At 43.0% G+C, this 27792-nt stretch overlaps 1 protein-coding gene across 2 annotated transcripts; it reads left to right on the forward strand.

Moving 5' to 3' along the window:
- Positions 1–1080: 1080 nt before the first annotated feature.
- Positions 1081–27792, forward strand: CD47 (CD47 molecule). Of its 2 annotated transcripts, XM_054387217.1 has the most exons (10): positions 1081–1126; positions 5670–6017; positions 9833–9922; positions 13662–13763; positions 14186–14278; positions 17222–17317; positions 18175–18267; positions 20118–20149; positions 23144–23168; positions 27683–27792. In XM_054387217.1, exons 1-10 carry the CDS (start codon positions 1081–1083, stop codon positions 27739–27741), a joined length of 984 nt encoding a protein of 327 aa, XP_054243192.1. In that variant the 3' UTR covers positions 27742–27792. The 2 variants fall into 2 exon arrangements, with proteins under 2 accessions (XP_054243192.1, XP_054243199.1); XM_054387224.1 differs by lacking the exon at positions 23144–23168 and having other exon boundaries at positions 27683–27742.

Raw genomic sequence — 27792 nt, forward strand, 5'->3', positions numbered from 1 at the left:
TTATGTTAGGTGTTAATTGAAGGGCAATAACTGCCTACAAATTCTTGTGCTTTGTACTATATTTAAACACTTTATATTTCAGTTTTATGTAGTGTATCATCCTCTAATATGGCAAGGCCCAGAGGCTGGCAAGAGGAGGCTTGGGAAGGTGCCAGAGCTGGGGAGGGCAGGAACGTGGCACAGGTTTTAATTTATGCCAGAGGAAAAGGTGCCAGGGGCAGGCGTTCCGTGGAGCTTTTAACGATCAGGACAAACCCGTCCGTCCGTCCTTGTTCCCCTCCCCCTCTATTACCAGTGCAATCCCGGGTGATTAACGGGAAAGAGACAGAAACCGAAACCGCCCGCCCTCCCCGCGGCCGGTGCCGACCCCGCTTTCTGAGGGGGATAAAGAGGGTAAATGGGAAGGAAAGCCCCCCACCTTCTCCCTCCCCAAACAGGTTTTGACCGCGTTCAAAATCAATAAAGCGATCGTGGAGGTCGATCCGGAGACGGCCTGTCCACGCTTCCCCCTCGGCAGCCTCGTGGCCGCAGCCTCAGCCGTGCCAGTCAGCCATTTTACTGCGAACGCCACACTCCCTCTGCGTGCAGAGGAAAACTAACCACCGGCACTCCGCAGCTCAAGGAAGACACCGCGTATGAATTATTTAAAAAATATAAAATATAACAACGAAACTTTATTGAAGCTGTTCCCACGGGCTGGTTTATATAGAACAGAAAGCGCGGAAGCTCCCGGTCCGTGGCTCCAGCCTTGTCTCCGCGTTGAAGCTGTTCCCGCATGCTAGTTTCGCCAGGATGGGGACAAGAAGAGGGGCAGAGCCCCGTCCGTGGCCGAGCCTTCGCCTGCCCCCAGTCCGTGGCACTGGCCCCTCGCCACCGCACCCACGGAAACCAGGGTGCGGAGCGCCCAACGGCCGTTAACTAACACCTACCCACTCTCCGCCACCATCCTGTCACCGCCCCTTTCACGGCAGCCGCAGCCAATCAGCGTCGGGAGCTTGCCCCCTCCCCCCCCGTGCCCACCCCTGTCTGTTGCAGCGAGGAGCTGCTGAGGCTGCCGCGTTCCGCTCTTGCCGCTCCGCTATGTGGGTGCTGGCTGTAGGCGTGCTGCTCAGCGCCACGGGCACAGGTGAGTGTTTACCCCCACCTTCTCTCCCTCTCTTCCTGCATTGTTGTCTCGATCCCCGCGGTAACCGGGTTCCGAGACCTCTTCCACCTCTGTCACCAACGGGCTCTGCTGCTAGGCACCCTGTCAATCGCGGAAGTAGCCGCGGCGCGGCCGCTGTGGGCGAGGGAAGGTGTGAGGGGCGGCGGGCAGAGCTGCTTCTGTCCCGTGCAGTCGTTGGGCACCCGGGAAGAGGGTGCGGTGCGGGTGTTGTCGTGGCGGCGGAGGTTGGAACACGGGGCGGAGCGGCTGGGGCCACTGTTGAGAGGGGCCGTAGCTCCCTGTACTCGGCCTGGGGCTGGCGTCGGCCCGGCTCCGACGATGGCAGCAAGCGTGTGGGAGACTGCAAGCTGCATAGTGATCGTTCGCCATCCTCTGGCTGGGGAGGGGTTTGCGGGTGTGCGGTACTAGCACTCCGCTTCGCCGCCTTCCTCATCGTCCCCTCGCCTCACCGCCCTCCTCATTGTCCCCTCCGCTCCCTGTCTTCATAGATTCATAGAATGGCTTGGGCTGGAAGAGACTTTAAGATCATATAGTTCAACCCCCTGCTATGGGCAGGGATACCTTCTACTAGACCAGCTTGCTCAAGGTTCTGCCCAACATGGCCTTGAACACCTCCAGGGTGGGGGCATCCATAGCCTCCCTGGGCAACTTGTTCCAGTGTCTCACCACTGTCAGTCTAAATCTCTCCTGTTCCGGCTCAAAACCATTCCCCCTCCTAGCACTGCCCGTACTTGTCCTTCCCCAGCCTTCCTAAAGCCCCCTTTAGGTACCGGAAGGCTGCTATAAGGTCTTCCTGGAGCCTTCTTTTCTCCAGGCTTCTTCATCCTCTCCTACACCTCACCACTTTCCTCATCTTCCTCTCTGCCTTGCTCCCTTCCTCATTCGTCCTCCCTATGTTTGGAAGTGGGTTGTTTGTTGCAGAAGTTGCATAGAAGAGGAGGATGCCGTGGCCAGCACAGAGACCCTCATCTTCTTGTTGATAGTAGTGTCGCAGCAGCACAGCTTCAGGTGCTTTCTTGAAGAACCGTGATCAAGCTGGTTGCCTGCTGTACAGTTTCTAGGGTTGATGGCTTTTCTTGATCTTAAAAACCAGTTTGGATGGGAGGTTTAGGTTGGACATTAGGAAAAATTTCTGTCCTGAAAGAGTGTTCCAGCATTGGAACAGGGAGCTGGTGGAGTCACTGTCCCTGGAGGTGTTCAGGAAACATGTGGACATGACACTTGGGTACTTGATGTGGCCCTGGGCAGCCTGATCGGGTTGAAGGTGTCCCTGCGCATTGCAGGGGTGTTGGACAAGTGAGCTTTGAGGGTCCCTTCCAACCCCATGCAATCTGTGAGTCTGTGATACTGGAAATACTAGCTGTAGTAAGCAGTCAGTTTCCCTTTAGTGAGATCGCAGCCACCCAACCTCTTCTCCTAAAGCGATAAGGTTTGCGGAGGACAAAACCCACAAACAATTTTTCTGCGTGCCTCTGTCGGCGGCTGTCTGCATCCGCCTTGTTGTTTTCCTGGCGCTCTGCTGGTGGAGCAGTTCACATGAGCGCTTCTCGATCGCCTTCAGGCAAAACATGCCTGCTCTCATAGACTGCACAACAGTCCCCGCACTTCATTGATAACATTGGAGAGAAAATTTGGATCCATTTGGTTTAATTCCTTCAAGATTAGTGAGTTTTTTATTTTCCTCGCTACATACTTGAAAGTATAGTTGCTGAAAATCACCTTTCTCAGTGAGGCAGTCAGCAGGGAGTAAATTAATCCTATGAAATATAAATGTGCTAGTTCCAAAAAACCCAAACCAAAACAAAAACTAAACCCCAGGAACACTACACTGAGAAATCTTTTATTTTGAGGTAGGTTAAAATTAAACAGGTATGAAATTTATTTAATGGAGCTTTTAATTGTTTCTATTTATGTTTTTACTAGGTTGTAGTTTGATGTTTGGGTACAGTTTCCTATTGTTCTATTTTGGTTACTTTTATTTTCTGAGGTCCAGTTTACGAAATGCAACACAGTGAGTAAATTGGGGACTAGTTCATTGTAAAGTACTGTCAAACTCTTGATTATAAAATAACCATAAATTTATTATATTTATTATTTTTGATGCTCTGTAGTAGTCTAGTGTCTTCTGAGAGAATATTAAAGCACAGAATAGTTCTTCATTGTAGTGTTGTCAAATACAATACATTGTTTTTTTATAAAATAACTATAAATTTACTATTTTGATGCTCAGTAATAATCTGTGACTTGTGTGAGAATATTAAAGCATTGTCTCAAAGATCAGTGCTTTTAAAACTAAAGACTTGCTTTGAAAAAAATTATCTTCTGCAAATAGTGACACAACTTCTATCTTTGTCATTTGGGATTTTTTCTTTCTTCTTTTCTTTCCTTACTTTCCCCTAATTGAATTTAGTCATCAAATCCATATCACACTTCTGACCTACTTTGTACATGTAAATACCATTAGTTCCTCTGAAAATGCTGGAGCTACTCCAACTTGCGTGCTGGTATAGTCAAACATTTTGAATGATTAATGCCACTTCAGGGAGCAATGTCTGTTCCAAGACCTATTAAACTATTATGATTTCTCACAAATGAGGAAAACCACAGCAAATAAAAGATTCAAAGCCTTCATAGTTTGAAGTCAAAACTCTCTTCTGGCCATGAATGTTGTTTAAATTTGATATTCTCAAGAACTGTGAGTGAATGAGAATGGATTGAAGCTTGAGGAGGGTACTTTAGACTAAATATTAGGAAGAAATTCTTTACAGTGTGGGTGGTGAGACACTGGAACAGGTTGCCTAGGGAGGTCATGGAATCCTCCTCCCTAGAGGTGGTCAAGGTTATGTTGGATGAGGCCTTGAGTAGTGAGGTCTAGAGGAAGGTGTTCCAGCCTGTGGCAGAGAGTTGGAACTAGATGATCTTTAAAGTCTTTTCCAACCCAAAACATTCTATGAATCTATGAATTTCTGATAAAATCTTGGCATAGGATTTAGGTCTTCCTTGAAACAGTGGTTAGTCAGTGCTATTGTTCTGGAGGTGTGGTGGAATATGAGAGAGAAATGGTAAACCCTATTAATGGTGGTGGTTTGTCATTACTCGCTTTGAATACTGTTGTAGGATTAATCACAATGATTTATAGTACAGGTCATTTATTAGTACAAAAATCTCCATTTTCAACTCCATTGTGAATACACGCAAACTCTAAGTAAGAATCTTATCTAATGTATGGTATGTGCAGCCCCCCTGTCAGAAGATAGAGCAAATTTACAAGGAAATATCTAAATCTTTGGGCATTTGGCTCCACCTTCAGAGATAAGAAGGAGCAAAGAATAAAATTTTATTGACTGAGCTGCCCTGCCTGCCTTCTCTAGAAAGTGTAGAAGTAGAATTTGTGCCTCCTGTCCTAAATGAACTGATTTTAGATAGCTGTGTGATCAGCAGCAGAATTGGAGCATCAGTGGAACAAGAGGAAATCAGCCCTTCATGCAGTATTCCTGCATATGGCATTTTAGGGGCAGTAGCCATGTAAGTGACAGCCCCAAATTTTAACACTTGAAAAAAAAAAGTGATGCTAGGTTAAGGTACCAGTACATTACGTGGATGTGATAATTCACAGATTGCATTGGTCATCTTGTCCAAACCCCCTGCAATGGTCAGGGATACCTCCCACCAGACTGCCTGTCACCATGCTTGTCATACATCGACTATGACTTTGAGTGTCTCCAGGGATGAGCCCCAGCCATATCCCTGGGCAGCCTGTTCCAGTATATCATTGCGCTCATTGTGAAGAACTTCCTCCTAATGTCCAACCTCAATTTACCCTGCTCCAGTTTCAAACCTTGCCCCTTATCCTGTCACTACAAGCCTTTCCAAACAGTCTCTCCCCAGCCTTCCTGTAGGTCTCCTTCAGTTCCTGAAATGCTACTTTAAGATTTTCCTGGAGCCTCCTCTTCACCAGGTTGAATGCTCCCAACTCTCCCAGCCTGTCTTCACCCCTCTGATCAACTTTGTGGCTTCCTCTAGACCTGCTCAAGCAGGTTCATGTCCTTTTTGTGTTGGGGGTCCCATAGATGGACACAGTACTACAGGTGATGTCTCACCAGAGCACAGTGGCAGAATCACCTCTCTCGATCTGCTGGCCACACTGCGTTTGATGCCGTTGGCCTTCTGGACTGCAAGTGCTCATGTCCAGCTTCTCACCCACCAGCACCCCCACATCCTTTTCTGCAGGGCTGCTCTTGATATCAAGGGTTGCCCTGACCTAGGTGCAGGACTTTGCACCTATTTATGTAGAGAGGCTGTGATAACATTCTGATTATGCCTTTTTTCCCCCTTGTTTTGTTACTCCAGTAAAGCATGGTTCTGGTTTTGTGGTTTGATAGAAGGCTTTGGGGTGGTTTTTTTTTACTTTTTCATAAGTCACGTGTTGTAATTCCTTTTCTTTCTTCTCTTATACATTAACGAAGGAATTCTGACTTTTGTCCATTTTGATTTTTCTTTCTAGGTTCTGCCCAGTTGATCCTTACCGCAACAGATGTAGAAACAACTAACTGTAACAAAACTGTTGTTTTACCTTGCTATGTGACTAACCTCCAGGAGAAGAATGAAAAGACCATGATTGTTTTGTGGAAAAGACAAGGACAAGATATATTTTCTTTTGATGGAGCAAACCAGCAGATTTTCAGAGATGCAACAGTTCCATCTGCTAACTTGGTCTCGCAGGCGGATTTACGTAAGGGTATTGCATCCCTCATGCTTAACACTGCAGAAGCAGAAGCTGGAAATTACAGTTGTCAAGTAACAGAATCAAACAGAGAAGGAACAGTAAGAGTGGAACTTAGAAAACATTCAGGTGAGTTGCCTGCCATTGTTTTAGGACCTGCCTGGAGATAAAACAGGCACAGTTTTATGGGAAAGAGAAAAGTGGTGAATGTGATGCATTTGTATTTATGGATTTAAATTAAAAATACAAGAAGTGTAGCACCCACGCCTTCTAACTTGCATGCTAGTGTGAGTTTTATTTTGGATTAAGCTGTAGGGAAGTGGCCAGGCTGGATGAGGCTTTGAGCAATCTGGTCTAGTGGAAGGTGTTCCTGCCCATGGCAGGGAGGTTGGAACTAGATGATCTTCAAGGGCTGTTCCAATCCGAACCATTCTGTGAATCTATGAATAAGTGTTTCTGTGGGGAAGATCTGACTGCATCTTTAATGCCTGAAGATCATCACTTGTCTAATAATGGCAAAATCTTTGCCTTCCTTCATCTTTTAGATGATAAAGTTGGTGATATTTTTGGCACCTTTGTGTTATGAAATTGCGTACTGAAATATACTGATTTCTTTGCAATACTGAGATGGATACATTCATCACAATGTTTGGAGAGATATTTTCTTTTAAGAATTGCATCTTGCAATCTTCAGCGTTGGTGGAAAAAAGGACATAACTGATAGAAATTCTCTGTAAGACCTCTAAAACTTAATCTGAAGGTGTGCAGTTTTCCAGTGACGTTGAAAAATGCTGCTACTAGATGGTAATTTGCTATGATTATCTAGTGTTAAATATCTTCAGAAGATGGTACTTAAAATGATAGTGATTAAGAGGGCAGATTTAGACTGGATATTAGAAAGAAATTCTTTGCAGTGAGGGGGGTGAGACATTGGAACAGGTTTCCCAGGGAGGTTGTGGATGCCCTCTCCCCAGAGGTGTTCATGGCCAGGTTGAATGAGGCCTTGAGCAACCTGTCTAGTCAAAGGTGTCCCTGCCTATTGCAGGGGATTGGAACTAGATGGTCTTGAAGGTCCCCTCCAACCCAAACCTTTCTATGAATTAATTTCTCATTTAGTGAGCCATTTTCCCTTATCTTGTCAAGAGGATCCTTGTGCCCTAGTGCCTCAGCTATTGAAAACGGGGATCTCTTACTTAAAACGAGATCTGTATAGGTGCAGGCTGTCCAGGGGTCTGCAGAAATAAATTTCACTGAACGTATCTGTGTACTTTTTTATTTGTTCTGCACAGGAGATTTGCTTCTTGCTTCTGGAAAGCTCCTCAGAAGCACCAAATAGGTGTAGCACGTGGAGTGTTATCTGTGCACTGTAGAATTGTTGTGGGCTGTGTTTGCTATTTAGCTATTTGGTATTTTGCAATTGTCACTACAATATTTAGGAAGCTCAGACAGATGTTACTTGTGTCCTGCTGCAAATATCTGTGTAATTCACAGCCTGGTCTACTTACTGAGTTAACTGCAAGCCAAATGTGATCCTGAAATGAATTGAGAAGGGCACAGCCACTGAAAGAGGGTGGATGCTACAAAATCAACTGGCTCTTTGCAGTTTTCTTTGGAACACTGCAAAACCATGGGAAGAGGTATAGGAAGTTCCCATCCATCTCATAGCATGTTCCTTACTCAACCTTTGTGACCAGTTTTACCATTCAGTTTTAAATTCTGGAAGAGGAAGAAAGACTTGAGGATGTAGAATCAAGTCCCATGATGCAAAGTTTCATTGTTTTGTTTTTACTTTGTGTTTAGAGTTTTGAAAACCTTATAAAGCTACAAAGCAGGAAACTGATGCCCTTTTTCTAATTTCATTTTCTAGTTGTCAGTTGCGACGAGGAAAATGTCTCAACATCAGAGGAAATCTGTGGTTGGTGAAGAATTTATAGTTGTGAGGTCACATGTTAAAGTTTGAGAGTATATGCTAGAAAATGTAAACTAAGTTTTATGTTTGAGGGGTTAGCTGAAGGTAAAATAAGTCGCTTGTTTGCTCTTTAAATTCTTCTACTTATTTTTGTGTTGCTTGTTCCTCAGTGTTCTAGAGAGTGTCATGAGCAAATGAATTTTGAAAAGGGTTGAATTTTGAAATCCTTCCTCAGTCTTCACTCTGTTTTCTGAGCAATGAATTCATCTTGTCATTACTAACATGTTTCAGTTTTACAGATAGTCTTAGAAGTGCCAACTGTTTTCCATCTCACTTGACAGAACTCTCACTTTCCCCTCTCCCCCTTCCCCCCCCTCCCCTCCAACTGTCCCCTCTCCCCCCTCCCTCCTCTCCCCCCTCTCCCCTCGACCCCTGCCCCCTCCCCCCTCTTCCCCCCCCTCCCTCTCCCCCCTCCCTCTCCCCCTCCCTCTCCCCCTCCCTCTCCCCCCTCCCTCTCCCCCCTCCCTCTCTCCCACCTCCCTCTCTCCCCCCTCCCTCTCTCCCCCCTCCCTCTCTCCCCCCTCCCTCTCTCCCCCCCTCCCTCTCACCCCTCCCTCTCACCCCTCCCTCCTCCCCCTCCCTCTCCCTCCCCCCCACCCCCCCTCCCTCTCCCTCCTCCCTCTCCCCCCTCCCTCTCCCTCTTCTCCCTCTTCTCCCTCTTCTCCCTCTTCTCCCTCTTCTCCCTCTTCTCCCTCTTCTCCCCCTTCTCCCCCTTCTCCCCCTTCTCCCCCTTCTCCCCCTTCTCCCCCTTTTCCCCCTCTCCCCACTCTCCCCCTCCCCCCCTTCGCCCCTCCCCCTCTCGCCCCCTCCCTCCCTCGTCCCCTGCCCCCTCCCCCCCCCTCTTCCTCCCCTCCCTCTTCCTCCCCTCTCTCTCCCCCCCTCTCTCTCCCTGAGTGAGTCTAAATGAAGTTATGAGCAGAGATGCAATAACCAACTGCATTTTCTAGTTCAGTGGAGGTATTTGCAGAATTCTGTACTAGGAGGTGGCTTTACATGGCTTTGCAGCACAAGTGACTGAACAGCCTAAGGCATTCAGGATGCAGAGGAAAGAAGGCTAAATGCATGATGGTGGGAAGAACTGAAGGAAACTTTGGTTTCTAAAATTAACATACCAATGTTTTCTTCTCACTGAGGTTAGCTCCTGTATTCTTTATCACACAGCTGGATTTCCTCAGGAATTACAATGTTTGGATGTAGAATAGAACAGAATAAACCGTAACACAGGATGTTCTGCCTCAACATGAGGAGTAACTTCTTTGCTGTGAGGGTGACAGAGCCCTGGAACAGGCTGCCCAGAGAGATTGTGGAGTCTCCTTCCACTGGAGACTTTCAAGATTCATCTGGATGTGTTCCTATGTGGCCTGCCCTTGGTGATCCTGCTTTGGCAGGGGGGTTGGACTGGATGATATACGGAGGTCCTTTCCAACCCCTACTGGGAAAGCATCAAATTTGACTTATCATATCTTCCCTACTTGCAGATTCACAGATTGCATGGGGTTGGAAGGGACCCTCAAGGGTCATCCCATCCAATCCCTCTCCAGTGATCAGGGACACCTCCAATCAGACCAGGCTGTCCAGGGCCACATCAAGTCTGATACTTAGCCCAAATACACAGTTTCTCTGATCTAGTGTGCTGTTTGTGGTTCCACAAGCTAGCAGAGCTTGCACTGCCACAAAACAGCATAAATATATCCTCTGTTCCAGTGGAGATTAAAATCTCCAGTTTGGAAATGTTAGGTTAACTAGAAATATGGGGGAAAATTGGTTTTCACACACAGGATCAGAGTGAAAAATCCAAAGGTGGAAGTCACAGCTTTCTTAGCCTTTCATATCTCCTAATGCTAACTCTTCATGCTAATTATTACATACAGCACTGAGCAACCTAGAACATAGCCTAAAAGTAACAATAAATACAAAGCTGATGACCTCAGTTTTTGTTTTCTGCCTACCATTTTTTTCTGTGTTTATTCTGTAGGATCGTGGTTTCTTCTAGTGGAAAGAGCTATCATCATAGTGTTGCTGTTCTTAATTATTGTTTTGTGTTTGGCTCAGTTAAGTGTTGTTGGTAAGTATTGACTCTATTAATTAATTTTAATTACTGATTTGTCCTAAAAAAATCACTTGTGTGTGCAAAGGCATCTGTGTAAGGTGAAAGCTGGTGCTTACATTTGAAACAGACGTGGTAAAATTGATCCAATTGGGGCTGTGCAGCAAGGAGAAGAAAAGGCTCTGGGGAGACCTTAGAGTGGCCTTCAGTGCCTGAAGAGGTCCTGCAAAAAAGCTTGGGAGGGAGTTTTTATAAGGGCTTGTAGTGATAAGATGAGGGCCAGTGGCTTTGAGCTGGAAGAGGGGAGATTTAGACTGGATATTAGGAAGAAATTCCTCACAGTGAGGGTGGTGAAACTGAAGCAGGTTGCCTAGGGAGGTTGTGCATGCCACCCCCCTGGAGGTGTTCAAGTGAAATGAGGCCTTGAGTAACCTGGTCTAGTAGGAGACATCCCTGCTCATGTCAAGAGGGTTGGAACTAGATGATCTATAAGGTCACCTCCACCCCAAACGGTTCTATGTTTCTATGAATACACAGAGTGGTGTATGTCTGCTTTGTCAGGTCACCTGGAATTTGGTTATGGATCAGCTGGCACCACAGAGTTAGCTCATAGGCAGTTGTGTCAGTGTGAGCTGAAATCCCTCCCCACCGACAGTAACCAGGCTAGCTCAGTCTGGAAGTGAATGAAAGCTGTATTTACAAGCAGATCTACAATCTATGATGAAATGCAATGAATATGTACAAATATACAAAATCCACAACATTTACAAATATGTACAATCAACAGAAAAGCACAACCAAGCTCCCTTTGCTTCCTCCCAAAGGGGACCTTTCCCAAGGGGCCTCTCTCCCAGGGGCCTCCTCCTCCCAGACCTCCCTGGCAGAAAGCAGTTAGGTAGAAGCAAAGAGGCTGTTAACTTAGCTCGCCAAGGTCAGTGTGTTATCTACAGCCAGAAGAGAAGAAGAAACAGTAGCCAGACAGCCCAGCAGGTTGCCCTGACTGCAGACTGCCCCACTTTGTTTTAAGTAGTAGTTCGTAAACATTTCTATCTACCCAATGAAAGTGTTTAGAACAATCGTTATTTTGCTTTCTTACACCCAACAGTGACTTACTTACACTCTTTAGCTTTCTCTGCTTGAACTTTGCAAAGAAAAATTAAAAAGACAGTTTCAAACCATCACAGCAGTTCTCAGGATAGTTCCTCATGGGCACTGTTACAGGATTGGTCAGAAAGAGCACACCAAGCTATGTTCTTCTCCACTGCTTGCTCTGCCATTTCATTTCCTTACAGTCTTCCAGGACACATAACATGGCATCAAGCTACAAAAAGACCTGTCTGCCACAGCATTTTCAGATTTGAGGACCTTTAAAAACATGACTTTACCGAAAAGATCTGTGTTTTGGGACTTCAGTGTGCCATGGGGGAAGTTTAGATTGGATATTATGAAAAATTTCTTTTGTGCAAGAATGGTCAGGTATTGGAACAGACTGCCCAGAGAGGTGGTGGAGTCACCATCCCTAGAGGTGTTCAAGAAACGTGGATATGGCACTTGGGGACATGGTTTAATGGCCATGGTGGTCTTAGGCCAGTGGTTGGACTCAATGATTTTAGAGGGCTTTTATGTGCCAGTCTTGATGGTTCTAGCTGATTTAATTTGTTTAAGTTTTTTTCAGCCTTTTTAGCCTTGTAGATTTCTGGAAAAGAAAAATAAATAAATTCTGCTTAGAGTCAAGCCTATAAGAAGTAGAAAGAAATTTTTTGTTCTTTTTTTTCCCTTTAATTTGCACTGGTTTAGTTAACCTGTGAATGCAACAGTGGTGCAGTAGGCCTTTAAATATCTTCTAACTGGGCTTGATTTTTCTATGGACTACTTGGGAAAGTGTTTTCTTGGTTTTGTGTTTTGGAGGAATGTGTTTTGGGTTGGTTAGGGGCTTGTTTGGGTTGGTTGGGGGCTTGTTTGGGGTCTATTTTATTTGGGTTGGAGTCTGGGTTGGGGTCTGTTTTGGTTTGGGGTCCATTTTATTGGTTTTGGGGTATGTGTTTTGGTTTGGGGGTCTGTTCTGGCTTGGGGCTTAGTTTTGCTCATTTTGGGGTTGTTTTGCTTGTTTAGGTATCTGTTTTGTTTGGGTTGGGGCTTATTTAGCTGGTTTGGGGATTTATTTAGCTGGTTTGGAGGTCTGTTTTTGATGATTTTTGGGGTCTGTTTTGCTGGGTTTGGGTCTGTTTGTTTTGGGGTATGTTTTGTTTGGTTTGGGATGTTTGGGGGTTTTTTTCTGCATACAAGATGGGCTTTTAGGATTTCAGTATAGTTTATCCATTACTGGGTTTTGGTTATTTTTTTGTTTTGTTTTGCTTTTTATGTCTTGCTTTCCATGTTTACCATATTTATAATATGAAAAAATGTGAGTTTTTTCAACAGGTATGCAGAAAGTTTTTACTATTACTACACTTCAAAATAAATAAACCGATTTTGATTTAAATGACAGGGGTGTTTGGAGTATGGCTGTGATCCTGTATGTGCTCCTCATTTTTTTGTTTTTGAAGTTGCTTACAGTATTTGTTCTCTGTGATTACCAATTTCAACACACACCAGGACTGTTGGTTGTTAATTTCAACCTTGGAGCAGGAGCTTTGTGTTTTAGTTTTAGCAGTGTGTAAGGCAGAAAGAAGCACACTTGTGGTGATCCTTCTTTTCCAAAGTCTACTAAAAGTGCTGCTGCTTTGAAACCCTATAGTGGAATCAGCCAGTTCTGAGACAGCAGCTATTGAGCAGTGCAGTTTTACTGAAAATCAATACTGTTTTTATGAGCCTCATGCCAATCCACTGCACTCTCGCATGGCTCTGTAAGTGAATGGTATTTAGGGTGTTCACAAATAAAGGAGGTTGTAACTGAATGGAAGTTGAAGCCAGGTGGAGGTTGGTCTCTTCTCCCTAATAACAAGTGATAGGATGAGAGGAAATGGCCTCAAGTGGCACCAGAGGAGCTTTAGGTTGGGTATTAGAAGAAACTTCTTCACTGAAAGGGTCCTCAGCCACTGGAACAGGCTGACCAGGGAGGTGGTTGAGTCCCCTATTTCTGGAGGTGATTAAAAGAGGCAGAGATGTGGTACTGAGGGATGTGGTTTAGCACCAGACTTGGTAGAGTTAGAGAATGGTTGGACATGATATTTTGAGGTTGAGGTCTTTTCCAATGAAAACTACATAGAACCAAATTCTATGGTTCTATGAATATGGAGGTCATCTCATAGCTACTCATCCTCAAAGCATTCTGATGAGAAGGGAACATCACTTTATTGCCCTGGGGACAGAGGTGATAGGTCTGAGCTCACAGTGTCATGGGAAAGAGAATTAAACCTGGAATTTGTAAATCTCTGCCTGACATTCACCTGAGTACCAGGTTCACTGTAACTTGAATTAACTACTTCAGTTCAGCTGTACCATGTTACTCTCATAACGTATAAGGGTAACCACAGTTACTCTGATAATGTATGACCTGAGTCATCTAGAGGGTGTAATTAGGAATGTGACTAGAACACCAATGCCAGATTTCATTTATACTACTAAACCACGTTAACCACACAAACCAATAAAAACAGTGAAGTCTTGGTAATACAGGTAGTTCTAAGTGATTAGGAGTTTGTGTGTCTTTCTTAGGACAACACTCCTAATCATAAAATTGTGTATTTTGGTGAGAGAATCTGTATGTCTGATTGTTTTTCTCTCTGTGACTCTCTCTTTTTGTTTTGCCCTTAAGCATTTAAATATGAAATAGTGCTTCAGAAGAAAGTGAGCATTGCTGTAGCAGGTTTCATCTTCACAGTTGCTGCTGTTATAGGCACTGTTCTTTTTGTCCAAGGTAAGTGTCTTAAAATTGCCTTCCTAGTTTAAGGGAATAAGAAACAATTAAATTACTTCCATGCAGTATTATGGAAGTTAGTACCACCTAGTAAGTACCACCTATTAATTTGAAAATGAAAAAAATAAATAATTGTAGGATACAACAGAAATAGCATTCTGGTTGTGAAGCCCAGAGGTGATCATCAGGAGATACAGACTCCAAATTTATGTCTCTCTTCTACACTTTAGCTCTGTCCTCTACATTTATTTCTGTTCTCCTGCTACCCTGGGTGAATATTAGGGAGTGACTTCTGTTATTTCAATGGCATTTTTTTTTCTGCACCCCTAAAAACTTGAAGATACAAATAATTGTTGCTTTGAGCTTTAATTCATTCCTGGCAAAGATTTTTATTTTATTCATTTCCATACAAATGTTTGCAGATGGCTTCGCTGCACAGAATCAGGCTGGGCTTGGCCTCATTGTAATCCCTGCTGTGAGCATGGTACCACTCCAGTACTTTATTTTTAGAATTGGTGAGTATTTGTTTTTCACTAGCTCAGGAACAGGAGAGAGAGATGATAGAAGAACTGAGCTCCCTCTGCTTTGGGAAAATAGGTTTTCTTGGGTTTGTGTTTTGGAGAAGTGTGTTTTGAGTTGTTTGGGGCTTATTTTTGCCGGTTTGGGGTCTGTTTTGTTTGGTTTGGGGTCACATGACAGAATCTGCACACCCGTTTCATTTTTATAAAGAAGTGCTACACTAGCAGCCTGGAATCCTGACCTTCATGGTGTCTCAAGATGAAATGTTCTTTTTGTGTGTGTGTGTGTTTTCATTTGAGCAGTGCATAAGGCAGAAACAAGCACAAGGGCTTCTTCAGATATATCAGCAGGAAAAGGAAGAGTAGAGAAGGTGTGGGCCCACTGCTGAAGGAGGAGGCAGCCCTGATAGTTATAGAGGATGCAGAGAAGGCAGAGTTGCTGAATGCCTTCTTTGCTTCAGTCTTTACTCCTAAAACTGAACTCCCCAATGCAGTCCAGACCTTGGATGAAGGAGATGAAGACTGGAGGAGGGAAGACTCTCCACTACTCAGTGAAGATTGGATTCCATAAATTCCATAAATTGAATATTCACAAGTCCATGGGGCCTGATGAGATGCACCCAAGAGTATTGAGAGAGCTGCCTGATGTCACTCTACCACTCTCCATCATTTTTGCAAAATCCTGGCAAACAGGAGAGGTGCCTGAGGACTGGAGGAAAGCCAATGTCACTCTGGTCTTCAAAAAGGGCAAGAAAGAAGTTCCAGGAAACTACAGATCAGTGAGCCACACCTTCATCCCTGGAAAAATAATGGAGTGACTCATCCTGGAGGTCATCTCTAGGCACTTGGAAGAGAAGATGATGATCAGGAGCAGTCAGCAGGGATTTTCCAAGGGGAAATCCTGCTTGACTAATCTGATAGCCTTCTATGATGCCGTAACAGAACGAGTAGATGCAGAGAGACCAGTGGATGTAGCCTACCTTGACCTTAGCAAGGCTTTAGACACTGTCTCCCATAACATCCTTGTGAGTAAGCTCAGGAAGTGTGGGATAGAAGAACAGACAGTGAGATGGATTAGGAGCTGGTTACACAATAGACTGGAGAGCTGGGCAGAGAGGAACCTAATGAGGTTCGACAAGGATAAGTGCAGAGTCCTGCACCTGGGAAGGAATAATAAAGTGCACCAGTACAGGTTGGGAGGTGATCTGCTGGAGAGCAGCCCTGTGGAGAGGGCTCTGGGAGTCCGGGTGGACAACAAGCTATCCATGGGACAGCAATGTGCCCTGGTGGCTGAGAAGGCCAATGGGATCCTGGGGTGCATTAAGAGGAGTGTGTCCAGCAGATCGAGGGGGATTCTACTCTGCCCTGGTGAGGCCACACCTGGAGTATTGTGTCCAGTTTTGGGCTCTCCATTTCAAGAGGGACAGGCATCTGCTGGAAAGAGTCCTAATGGAGGGCTACCAGGATGATAAGGGACTGGAGCATGTGCCCTATAAGGACAGGCTGAGAGCCCTGGGGCTTTTTAGTTTGGAGAAGAGAAGCTGAGAGGGGATTCAATAAATGTTTATAAATATCTGAGGGCTGGGTGTCAAGAGGGAGGGGACAGGCTCTTCTCAGTTGCATCCTGTGATAGGACAAGGGGTGATGGATATAAACTCCAGCACAGGAGGTTCCACCTCAACGTGAGAAGGAACTTCTTCACTGTGAGTGTCACAGAGCACTGGAACAGGCTCCCCAGAGAGGTGGTGGAGTGTCCCTCTCTGGAGACTTTCAAGACCCATCTGGATGTGTTCCTGTGTGACCTGTGCTAGATTCTATGGTCCTGCTCTGGCAGGGGGGTTGGACTCGATGATCTTTGGAGGTCCCTTCCAACCCTAACATCCTGTGATCCTCTAACAACTTATTATGGATGTTGTATTTGTACTGTGTTTGTTTGGGTAAATTGTTTTAGGGAAGAAGTGGAAGTTACCTGCTTGAAAAAATAGATTTAAGGTGGGACATCTGAGTGGTTTCTACTCTTCCTGGGTATTGGGAGTGGGATAAGTAACTCTCAGAATGTATGTGTTTAATTTTTTTTCTACTTGTGGTTTATTTACACTTTTATTTATGTATTGTATATGGATTTTTTTTCTGTGTGTGTCTATATATGTGTGCATGCATATATAAAGAGAGTCCTAAGTGACTTGCAGTGACTTACATAATTCTTTCAGGTGGGAAAGGCCTCTTGTGAGCTTTCTTATCACACTGTCTGGCTGAGCTTGGAATTTAGGAGAATTGGATTGCTAACTTTAATTGGGACCAGTCTTTTTTCAGTGGTGCTCAGTGACAGGACGAAGGATAATAGGCACAAACTTGAACACAGGAAGTTCCATCTAAACATGAGGAGGAACTTCTTTAATTTAAGGGTGATGGAACCCTGGAATAGCTTGCCCAGAGAGCTGGTGGACTTTGCACTTCTGGTGACATTCCAAATCCACCTGGATGTGTTCCTGTGTGACCTTCTCTAGGTGAACCTGCCATTGCAGGAGGGTTGGGCTTGATCTCCAGAGGTCCCTTCCAGCCCCTACGATTCTGTAGTACATTGATCTCTTCTCCCTAGTAGCTGGTGATAGAGCAAGAAGAAATGGCCTGAAATTATGCTGGGAAGGTTTGGGTTGGATAATAAGTAAAAGTTCTTTCTTTCAAGAGTGGTCAGGCATTGGAACAGGCTGCCCAGGGAGGTGGTGGAGTCACCATCCCTGGAGGTGTTCAAGAAATGTGTGGACATGGTGCTTTGAGACATGGTTTAGTGACCATGGTGGTCTTAGGTTGATGGTTGGACTTGATCTTAGAGGTCTTTCCCAACCCAAACAATTCTATGATTATGTGATCTACCTTTTGTGTCTCTGGAGTTAAACTTTAAAAAGTGGAACTTGTTCTTTCTCTTTTTGTCTTTCCCAGTTTTTGATAGTCTACCACAAGCAACATTTGCTCTGATAGGATTGCACATTCTCGGTTATGTAATTGCTGTGGTTGGTTTTGCACTGTGTGTCTCAGGTAAGCAATTTCTCTTCTCTAAAAGTGTCTTTTGACTGATGTTGTTTATTTGTAATGTTAAAGTACTGTGAAAACTATTTCAATACACAGTCTGGGCAAGTAACTTCTGTAAATATACTGTAGTAGTATTGTGTTAATGCTCTTTTATCTGATGAAAGAATAGCCCTAAGGCAGTATTACATCTATCAGTTTCATTTGTATGACCATATCCAGCATCTGTAAGCTTTAAAAAAACCCCAAAAACTCAAAAGTTAATTGTTTTAATTTTGCAACAATTAGTGCCCTAGAGTCACCTAAACCCACCACTGCTTAGGTTGTAATAGCTTGTTCCTGCTCTGTGATATCCTTGTGAACGTGGAGCATTCCTGTGTTCTGGAGTGCATTTGCCTCAGAACTGCCCTTCCTCTCCCCTTCTTTCTGCCCTCCTCCTCCCCTCCTCCTCCTCTTTCTGCCCTCCTGCTCCCCTCTTCCCACTCTTTTCTACCCTCCTCCTTCCCCTCTTTCTGCCCTGCTCCTTGTTTTTGCCCTGTTTTATTAGTAACAGTATTGTGTTCTGTAATCCAATGCAATTATAGTTCAAAACAATTGGGATTAAGGATGTAAGTTTAAAGTACAGTTAATGCTAGAATGCTGTCAAGTGAATGACAGTAGAATAGCTAAACTGTATTGGAATATTACAGCTAAGTAGGATAAATCAGTAAATGCCTCCAGCACTAGAGAACTTAGAAAAATGCAGAAATAGCTCTGGGATAGCTTTGAAAGAGAGATGAATCATATTTGGTTTTATCAGGCTTATTATTCAGTTGTGGTTTTACTTATCTCAGATGATTTAGTTGCTCTTATCTTGTTTTTAACAGCCTGTCCTCCTTCACATGGGTCTATCTTGATTGCTGGCTTAGCTATTATGGCTATCACAAATTTGCTGAGCCTGGCTTACGTGTTTATTATGGGTAAGTAGCACCTCATATTATCGTTTTTTAACACTTAAATATTCAGAAGAGCAATTTTGTCTGTTGCACTTTCCAGAGGTAGGCACAGCTTGTGAGGTGTGGTTGCACAGTTATGTAGCAAGGTTATTGAGAGGTTGTATTGGCATAGACACAGTTGGCTGGCTGAAGCTCAGAATAAACAGGGCAGAAGGGTTTCAAGGAGTCTGTAGACTGGGTTTGGGGATTATGCAGACAAAAGCTTATCAAGAGAGGAATTAAAAGAAGTGAAAAGAAGATGGGACCAGCCTTTTTTCAGGCACAAACTTGAACATAAGAAGTTCTATCTAAGCATGAGAAGGAACTTCTTTAATTTAAGTGTGATGGAGCACTGGAACAGGCTGTCCAGATAGCTGGTGGAGTCTCCTTCTCTGGAGTCATTCAGAGCATACCTGGACATGTTCCTGTGCCACCTTCTGTAGGTGACCCTGCCTTGGCAGGGGGTTGGACTGGCTGATCTTAAGAGGTCTCTTCCAGTCTCTACCATTCTGTGAAATCTGCCTAGTTATTTCTGCTGGTTAGAGGTAGGTTATAAGACCAATTTGAATGCACATCTTTTATTTTAGTGAATCCTATTTTGTCTAATGCTTGATTTCAAAAGCCAGGAGAAAAGAATAGGAATACTTTGTTTCAGAAACAGGTCTGTTCACCAGATCTCAAAGAGATGAGAGATTTAAATGTCTAAATGCCAGACAGGCCTCCACTACCTGGACAGGGGGGGGCTACAGGAGAGCTGGGGAGGGACTTTCTACAAGGGCTTGTAGTGATAGGACAAGGGGAAATGGATTGAAGCTGAACCAGGGAAGCTGAAACAGGGGAGATTTAGACTGGGTATTAGGAAGAAATTCTTGACAGTTGAGGGCAGTGAGACACTGGAACTTGTTGCCCACAGAGGTATTCAAGGCCAGGTGGGACAGGGACTTGAGCAACCTGGTCTAGTGGAAGGTTTTCCTGCAGGGGTTGGAACTAGATCATCTTTAAGGTCCCTTCCAACCCAAACCATTCTATGGTTCTAAATAAGTATAAACCATGCCAAATTCTCTGTGCTTGGAATTCCACACCACAGCATAATATTATGTGGACTTTACAGTTTGGGTCTGAGAGCAGAGTGACTTTGTTTCAAACTGTGCATGAAGGCTCTTCAAACAGCTTTCTAGTGCAGATGCAGAACCATTCAGTGGAGGATGTCTTCCATCCAGACTCAAGCTGGTGTGTAGTCTGTAGTCTGCACTGAACTAAGTACTCTTCCAGCTTCAGGATGACGTGAACATGATCAGAAATAACAGACCCTGGAAGAGGGAGGATTTCCATTACAGAAGAAATTAAAAAAGAAATTAAGGCAGAATGCTTAATATTTGATATCTCAGGTCAATTAAGATGACTCCAAAATGTGAGAGATGAGACAAACCTTTTAACAACAACAAAAGTGATTTTCGTTGACTTTGGGCTATCTATAGTTGTATCTATACAACTTTGAGGCTGTGTGCCAGTGATCTGCATAAGCATTGCATTTGTAATTATATTTTGCAGGCTGAAAAGGCCAGATGTGGCTTTTGGACTAGATTCCAGCACACCAATATCAGCACATAGAATAGTGAATGAGTGAGACAGTTCACCAACTATAGAGAGTGAGATTAGCTCCTAAGCAGAGGAGAGCTTTTAGAGTTTGCAGATCATCACATTAAAAAATACTTCGGGATAGGGGAAGCTTCCATTTTATGTGTTTGTGCTCTTCTCCAAGATATTTTTATTTGGTTGATCATGACATTGATTCATCTCCCTTGTCATTTTTTTTTCTGGCATAATTATTTTAGGTTCCAGAATGAAAGATCATCCTCGTCCAGGGGTAAGCTTAAAATTAATAAATTTGGGGTGACTAGATGGCTCAGGGGATTGTAGTGAGATACTGAACCTTTCTCCACTAGTTCCAATTCAGACCAGGTTGGTAGCAAGCCAAAGTTCTGACTGTGTAACAGATGTCTAATGTTGAGTGAGTTGGTGGTCTTCATTGTCCCTACTGAGTGTGTCTTCCCTTACCTAACCACTGCTCTGCCTGTTGTCCCCAAATGGAGTTGCAAGAGCTGTCACAAAAAGGTGGTGGGTGTGAAGAATGATGTTTTACAGTCCACTCTTTCACATACATTTATAAAGACCTTTTGGTCACCTGAATGAAAGTACTTTTCATTAGGGTGAGGACGATTTACTGTGGATTTTTTTTTTTTTTTATTTCTAGGTGGCTTCTATTAAAGATTTAAGGTTTTGTTTTGTTTTGTTTTTGGTTTTGGTTTTTTTTTTTGTCCTATGGTCTAATAGTCTCACTTAGGGTTTTTTTTGTCCTATGTTCTTTATGTCAGAACACTTCAATATTCTCTTGAATTCCCATGCTGCAGCCTTGATCTTTTCTTATCTTTTAATGGCCATGGTGGTCTTAGGTTGAAGGTTGGACTTGATGATCTTAGAGGTCTTCTCCAACCAAATGAGTTTTATGATTTTATTTTCCTGCAATGATATTTTCTTACTTTCCTATAATGCCCTTTAATTTGGTGAGGCTCTCTGAAAGTAGAGTGTCTGTCTTTGGGTAACACAGAACAAATTAGACTGAATATTAAGAAGAAATGCTTTATGGTGAGGGTGTGGAGACACTGGAACAGGTTGCCCAGGGAGGTTGTGGATGCCCCCTCCCTGGAGGTGTTCAAAACCAGGTTGGATGAGGCCTAGAGCAAGCTGGTCTTTGCAGGAGGTGACCCTGCCCATGGTAGGATTTTAAGTAGATGATCATCAAGGTCCCTCCCAACCCAAACCATTCTGTGAATCTATGAAATGTGTTTTGTTTGTTTGTTTTTCTTTTTTTCTTTTAGAAGGTTTTTCAGTCATTTTGTTGAATTCCAGAGTAATCATTCCTAAAACAGTAATTTTCATAGATTTGCATTTTCTAGTGAGCCATGGATGTGAACTGCCTCATTTGTGTAGTTCTTCAGAAGTAAATAAAGAGGCACAGCAGTAATGTCCTTAAAGCAAGGGAGCATGGCAAGTCATCCCATTTCTTGGCTGGTAGCCAGTATGAGACATATTTTCAGATCTCCTCTTCACTCTGAGACACAGCTGTTGAAGAAAGATGCTTTCTAAAAGTCTGGCAGGAGAGCTGACTTCAGTTGGACGACATTGTGGGGGGGTGGGGCTTTTGTTTGTGTGTGGTAGGGGGTTTTTTAGGTTGTTTTCCTTTGCTTTTTCTCATCTAATTTCATTTTAAGGAATAGCATTTCAGAGGATTGGTCTCTTACAGAAGGAATTCAAGTGCAGAGGGTTTACAAAAAATGAAAAGAAAAAGAGGTTCAGAGAGTTCATTATGATACAAAAATTAGTTGAGAAGTGTATTACAGATACAGTTTTTGGAAACCAATCTTGCCTTTATCTAGTATGCTCATGTTTATTTGTAGAATGGAAGAGGAGATCTAAAAACTTAGGTTTTTTAAGCTTGAAAAAAACAAAAATCTAAATAACATTCTTTGTGGAACACCATTCTTTTTATGAACTACTCAAGTTTGCTGGCAGAAACTTGAACACAGGAAGTTCCATCTAAACATGAGGAGGAACTTCTTTCAGGGTGATGGAGCACTGGAACAGGCTGTCCAGAGAGGTGGTGGAGTCTCCATCTCTGGAGACATTCAAAGCTCACCTGGACATGTTCCTATGTGACCTTCTCTAGGCAGGGTGGTTGGACTCAGTCTCCAGATGTCCCTTCACAGCAAGGGTTTGACCAAGAAATAACCACAACTACATAGTAGTGAACACCATGTTAGTCTCTGAATTTGAGACAGGAATGAAATCAGAAGGAATTTTTGGAACTTGGAGGCCATTGGAAATCTCATTGCAGCTGCAGTTAGTGTAGGTTGAAATACAGAGGAAATTAAGTGACAATAATTTGTGCTAATGAGCTTAAAGAAGTTGTGGAAAGACCTAGTGGCATTTGAAGTGTGTTAATACGTTGCTCAGTTCCATCAAGGGCTGTACTTCGAGTAGACGTGAAGTCGTTTTGTAGATGCTCCCTCCCTGGAGGTGTTCAAGGCTGGGTTGGATGAGGCCTTGAGCAACCTTCTCTAGGGGGAGCTGTCCCTGCCCATGGCAGGGAGGTTGGAACTGGATGATCTTAACAGTCCCTTCCAACTCAAATCATTCTAGGATTCTCTGAATTTTGGAATTAAGCTTTTGATTCTGTGTAATCTAAAGACTGAAAAACCTCATTTTGGTGAAGTGCTTCATTTTGGCACCGGGGCACAAAACAGTGCTTTGCATGTTCTTAAGGCAGAGGGGGGACAGCTGCTTATTTTGAAACCTAATGTCTTAATTACTAATTTCTTTTTATTTTTAACCTTTCTGTAGATTGTGTGTGTTGCTTCTGACAATTGTCTAACAGCCTAAACTCACAAGTGTGGTGTATTTCATTTTGAGGAGATGACATTTGATTGCTTGGCTACTATTTTTGGGGTGGTTGTTTGGGTTTTTTTCGTTGTTGTTGTTGATTCTGTTACTAACCATTGACCAAATCACAGAAGTAATCCAGTTGTTAGAGCTTAATGGTAGTATCTGCATGCCTGTTGCTGCCACCTAGAGGTGTTTCATCCGAGGAAGAATTTACAGTGGGGGAGAAAAAAAAAATCTGGACAATAGTTATTGATGGATATCTTTATTTTTTTTCAGAACTTATTAACTCTCAGCTTTCTTCATTTTTGTAGAATCACTACTTACTGTATATGTCAATTAGAGTAATTTAACTGTGGCGAGCCAAAAGTAAACATGAAGGCTTTTTATACATATATATATATTTTTAAATGTTTTGCAGAAAGCTGTAGAAGAACCACTAAATGGTAGGTGATATTCAAGGCTTATCTTCTAATTAAAGGATTAATTATAGGAAAAGGTCAACAGATAATTGTAGTTCTCAATAAAACAGCAGTGAAATGTCAAGTTACACAGCTTAGTAAGAGTTTGATCTCTTGATGACGTTGTGCCTGCAATGACTCTCTGCTCTGTACTTGCTAGCCAGTGGCATTGTTTGAGGGTTGGGCTTGATGATCTTAGAGGTGCTTTCCAGCCCTAATGATACCTTAGTGATACTTAATCACTATCTTAGCACGAGTCTAATCTCATGATGCTCTGTCTACCCTCTTTGTTTTGCATTAAATGCAGCTTTTGAAAGTTGTACTTGATGATCTTAAAGGTCCTTTCCAACCTTAATGATTCTATGACTGTCTTAGGATATTCTATCCTGCCTCTTTGCTTTGCAGAAAGTCCAAATTTAAGAGGAAAAGAGGGTCAAGTCTTGAAAGTTGATCTTAATTCTTTTTCATAAGCATTTATCTTGATGGGATATGTAAGGTTAAAGCAAAACCTCTTCTTGTCACTCTATTCAATTGATATTTGGGTTGGGAAAAACTCAACCAAATTGGATTGAATTGGCATTGGAAACTCAACCAGTGTTGGGAAACCCTGATAGTGCTTAAGATGGGGGGAAATTTACAGTGAGAAAAGGATGACTGAATTTTATTTTATTTATATATGTATATTTTTTTCCTATTCTGTCAACTAATTGGCATGCAGAGTACTAGCAATTTCTAACCTGACTTTTAGAGTTAATCTGAATATCAGTTATGAAGCATTTCTTGCTGTTTTGCTCGTTACTAATCCATTTGCTTGGCTTTTAAAGATGCAAAAGGAGTGATGTTAGAATGATGGTAAGTCCAAATATGTCTCTGGATATTTATGTTGATAAATGTGTTCTGGGGGATTTTGATGTGCTAATAAGATGGAACTTGGAGGACAGGTTTCAGTGCTGCAGGGACTGTTTTAATTCAAATTGTATTGAAAAGAGCAAATACATAGCTTGTGTCACGTATAAGGGAAGAATGTATGTTTCTAAACAGTGAAGAGGATGAGTAAGGAAAACTACTAAATAGTATGTTGCTGATCAAATCTGTGAAGTCAGTTGGTATGCTTTCCTTATATAATATTTAAGATGCATGGACTATTTCCTTGGCGGTGGGTTGCTGTGGTGGTTTTTTGTTGTTACTGTTAATATAATTAAGCTTTTTCTTTGTACCTAACTGGTAATCTCCTGGAAAGTGGTTTAAAAGGAGATTTTGCTCCTCTTCTCCCCATCTTCAGATGTTACTTAATTTCGAAATCTGGATTTTGTTAGCTTGTACTCCAGTTCACATTTTTACTCTAGTTCAGATTTCACTCAGTTTATGATTTTTCAGAGTCAGATAGTAGTGTTTAAAAAATGCACAGAATTGAAAAACATTCTAATAATTAAGAAACTGCTTAAAGAGCTTTGACTTAATTAGGAAAAATCTGCATTTTTAAGATCTAAAGATGCACTGTAGCTTCTGCTTGATGTTTAAAGATGTACCAAGTAGTATAAACACAGATAGACATTGCTGTGTCCTGGCTTAACTTAAGATTTATTCCAATTTGAAATGTCCTCAGTGCTGGGATTTGCCCTTTTTGATTTTAATTATGTTTTAATTAGTTATTTTAGAATTAATTTTATAATTGTGTAAGACTGCCACACCTGTTACATGTAAATAGTCATCTCCTAATTCATACTAAGCCATGAAATGAGCTGCATTAATTATATGAACTGGTGAGATGCTGGAATAGTTGTCCAGGGACGTCATGGATGCCCCTCCCTGGAGGTGTTTGAGTCCAGGTTAGTGTGTCAGTGTGAGCTGAAATTCCCCCCAAACCGACAACACCCAGGCTAGCTCAGTCTGGAAGCAGATGAAAGCTGTATTTACAAGCAAATCTACAATCTATGATGAAATGCAGTGAATAGGTACAAATATACAAAATTCACAACATTTACAAATATATACAATCAACAGAAAAGCACAACCAAGCTCCCTTTGCTTTCCCCTGAAGGGGACCTTTCCCCAGGGGCCTCCTCCTCCCAGACCTCCCTGGCAGAAAGCAGAGTTAGCTAAAGCAGAAAAAGTTGTTAACTTATCTTGCCAAGGTCAGTGTGTTATCTTCAGCCAGAAGAGAAGAAGAAAACAGCAGCCAGACAGCCCAGCAACTGCCCCCACTGCAGAATGCAGGGTGCAGAGTGCCCACTTTGTTTTGAGTAATAGTTCTTAAACATTTCTATCTATCCAATGGAAGTGTTTAGAACAATCATTATTTTGCTTTCTTACACCCAATAGTGTCTTATTTACATTCTTTCTCTGTTCTGAACTTTGCAAGGAAAGATTAAAAATACAGTTTCAAACCATCACAGTTAGACAAGCACCCTGGGCTAATGGAAGGTGTCCCTGCTCATGGCAGGGGGGTTGGAACTAGATGTTCTTTAAGGTCCCTTCCAGCCCAAACCATTCTGTGATTCTATGAACTTGTTAATGCTACCTTAGGTGGTTACATCCTGGAGACTAAGCAAGCCTGTCATGAGGTATCCCTAGACCCTTAGCCTAGTGCTCCTGCATCAGGTTAGGTTTACTAGTCAGGCTGAAGTCACTAAATCTCTTAGGTTACTTGAAAGAATTTTATATTTATATTTTAAAAGGTAAATATTTATATTATATTTTATATTATTACTTGAAATATTTTTCTATTTTGCCACTCCTGGAAGCATGAACTGACAGTTTGACAATAAATGGGGTACTGGTTAGCCCCCATTGGAAAAAGTTGATCATAAACCCGAGCTTCCTTACAAATACCATGTACTCCTAGTTTTATCTTACTTATGCCTATGTGATTCTACATGATGACTTAGGACTTATGACTACTGCACGATTTTCTGCCCTGCTTTGGCAGGGGGGTTGAAATAGATGATCTCCAGAGGTTCCTTCCAACCTCTAACTTTCACCCAAATATGCCATAGGATTCTTTTCTAAACCATCAGGAATTCAAACACTTTTGCAGTACAGAAGAAAACTGCATTGGTGGCTCCTAATGGATTGATAGAAAGGAATACCAGTTAGTGGTATCTGAAGTAGGGAGGAGAAGGTAGGTCCTGCTTCACAAGAGGCTCTTAATGCTACTTCAAGGCAGGGAACACAGGTATTTGCCAGTCTGTTGCATTCCAAACTGACCAGAAGGGAGATAAGGATGGAAGCAATAGTTACCACACAGAGCAAAGTCAAGTTTTCCTTGGAGATCCAATTTTAAATAAGTTGACTTTTCCTTCTTGGGTCTCATTTAGGCTTATAGAAACCAGACTGTTGTTCTTCTAGTGCAGAGATGGATCTTCCAAAAGCACAGAAATTGCTAATTATCCATTTCATTGTAACTTTTTAGGGTAGGGTTAGAAGTCTGTCTGCATTTTCTGCCCTCTTAAAAGTAACACGTTTTACACATAAAAGACAAGGTCTGTTAACTAACAAGCTGGAGACAGGAACCTTGTGAACTCCACCTGCTTTCTACCTTAACTTTCCCTTGGAAGTTCACTCACACACGGAAGGGGAGATGAGTAAGATGCTGCAGCACACCGCCTCACAAAATAGCACATGAAAGGAAACCAGCTTTAGGAGTAAAGACAAGACAGGTCAGACAGCTAAGTACGGGAGCTGGCACAGCTGACTCCATTTCATGAGTCAGAGCTCCAAAGCAGCATCCACTTCTCTGTTGTGGAGAGATCACATCACTTGCAGTTAGTACCACTCTCTTCCATCACTGAAGTGCTAAGTGTGCTTCACTTGAGGCCTTGAGCAAGCTGGTGGAGTGGAAGGTGACCCTGCCCATGGCAGTGGAGTTGGAACTAGGTGATCCTTAAGGTTCTTTCCAACCCAAACCATTCTATGAATCTATGATTCTAGGCAGCACAAGACCTCTCTTAGCAGTAGTGGTGAGATTGTGAGCTCTAGGCAAGTGGTTGGACTTAATGATTCTCTGAAGAGGAGAAGACTCTGGGGAAACCATATAGCTGCCTTCCAATACCTGAAGAGAACCTACAGGAAGGCTGAAGTGGGACTTTTCATAAGGGTATCTAGCAGTAGGACAAGGGGGAATAGTTATAAGCTGAAGGTTTAGACTGTATCTTTGGAAGAAATTCTTTACAGTGAGCATGGTGAGATTCTGGAACAGGTTGCCAAAGAAAGTTGTGGATGCCCCCTCCTTGGAGGTGTTGAAGGGCAGGCTGGAGGAGACCTTGAGCAACCAAGTTTGGTTGAGAAGTATCCCTGCCCATGGCAGGGAAGTTGTAGATGATCTCTAAGGCCCCTTCCAACCTAAGGCATTCTGTGATGCATGATCCTATGATCTCAAAAGTATCTTCCAACCTCAACAGTTGTATGATTCTGTGAAAATGTGGTTGCTCCTCTGTGATTCCATGAAAATGTTGCTGCTCTTCCTGAACAATCTTTTTTCTTCTTTATTGCTCCCCCAGAACCGAGGAGCTATGTGATGTGTGAAAAGTACACCGATGTTGGTACACCGTGGCCTTGAAGATGCACTACTCAACAAGAAGAAATTCAGGAAAACTAGTTGTTGTGCATG

This window comes from Indicator indicator, chromosome 1 (assembly GCF_027791375.1).
Source record: "Indicator indicator isolate 239-I01 chromosome 1, UM_Iind_1.1, whole genome shotgun sequence".
Lineage (NCBI taxonomy): Eukaryota > Metazoa > Chordata > Aves > Piciformes > Indicatoridae > Indicator > Indicator indicator.

Bases quoted from the DNA above. Each gene is read 5' to 3' on its own strand.
- CD47 (XM_054387217.1), top strand. From the start codon at position 1,081: ATGTGGGTGCTGGCTGTAGGCGTGCTGCTCAGCGCCACGGGCACAG. The intron at 18,268-20,117 runs GTAAGTAGCACC...TAATTATTTTAG, and splicing joins GGCTTACGTGTTTATTATGG to GTTCCAGAATGAAAGATCAT. The intron at 23,169-27,682 runs GTAGGTGATATT...TTGCTCCCCCAG, and splicing joins TGTAGAAGAACCACTAAATG to AACCGAGGAGCTATGTGATG.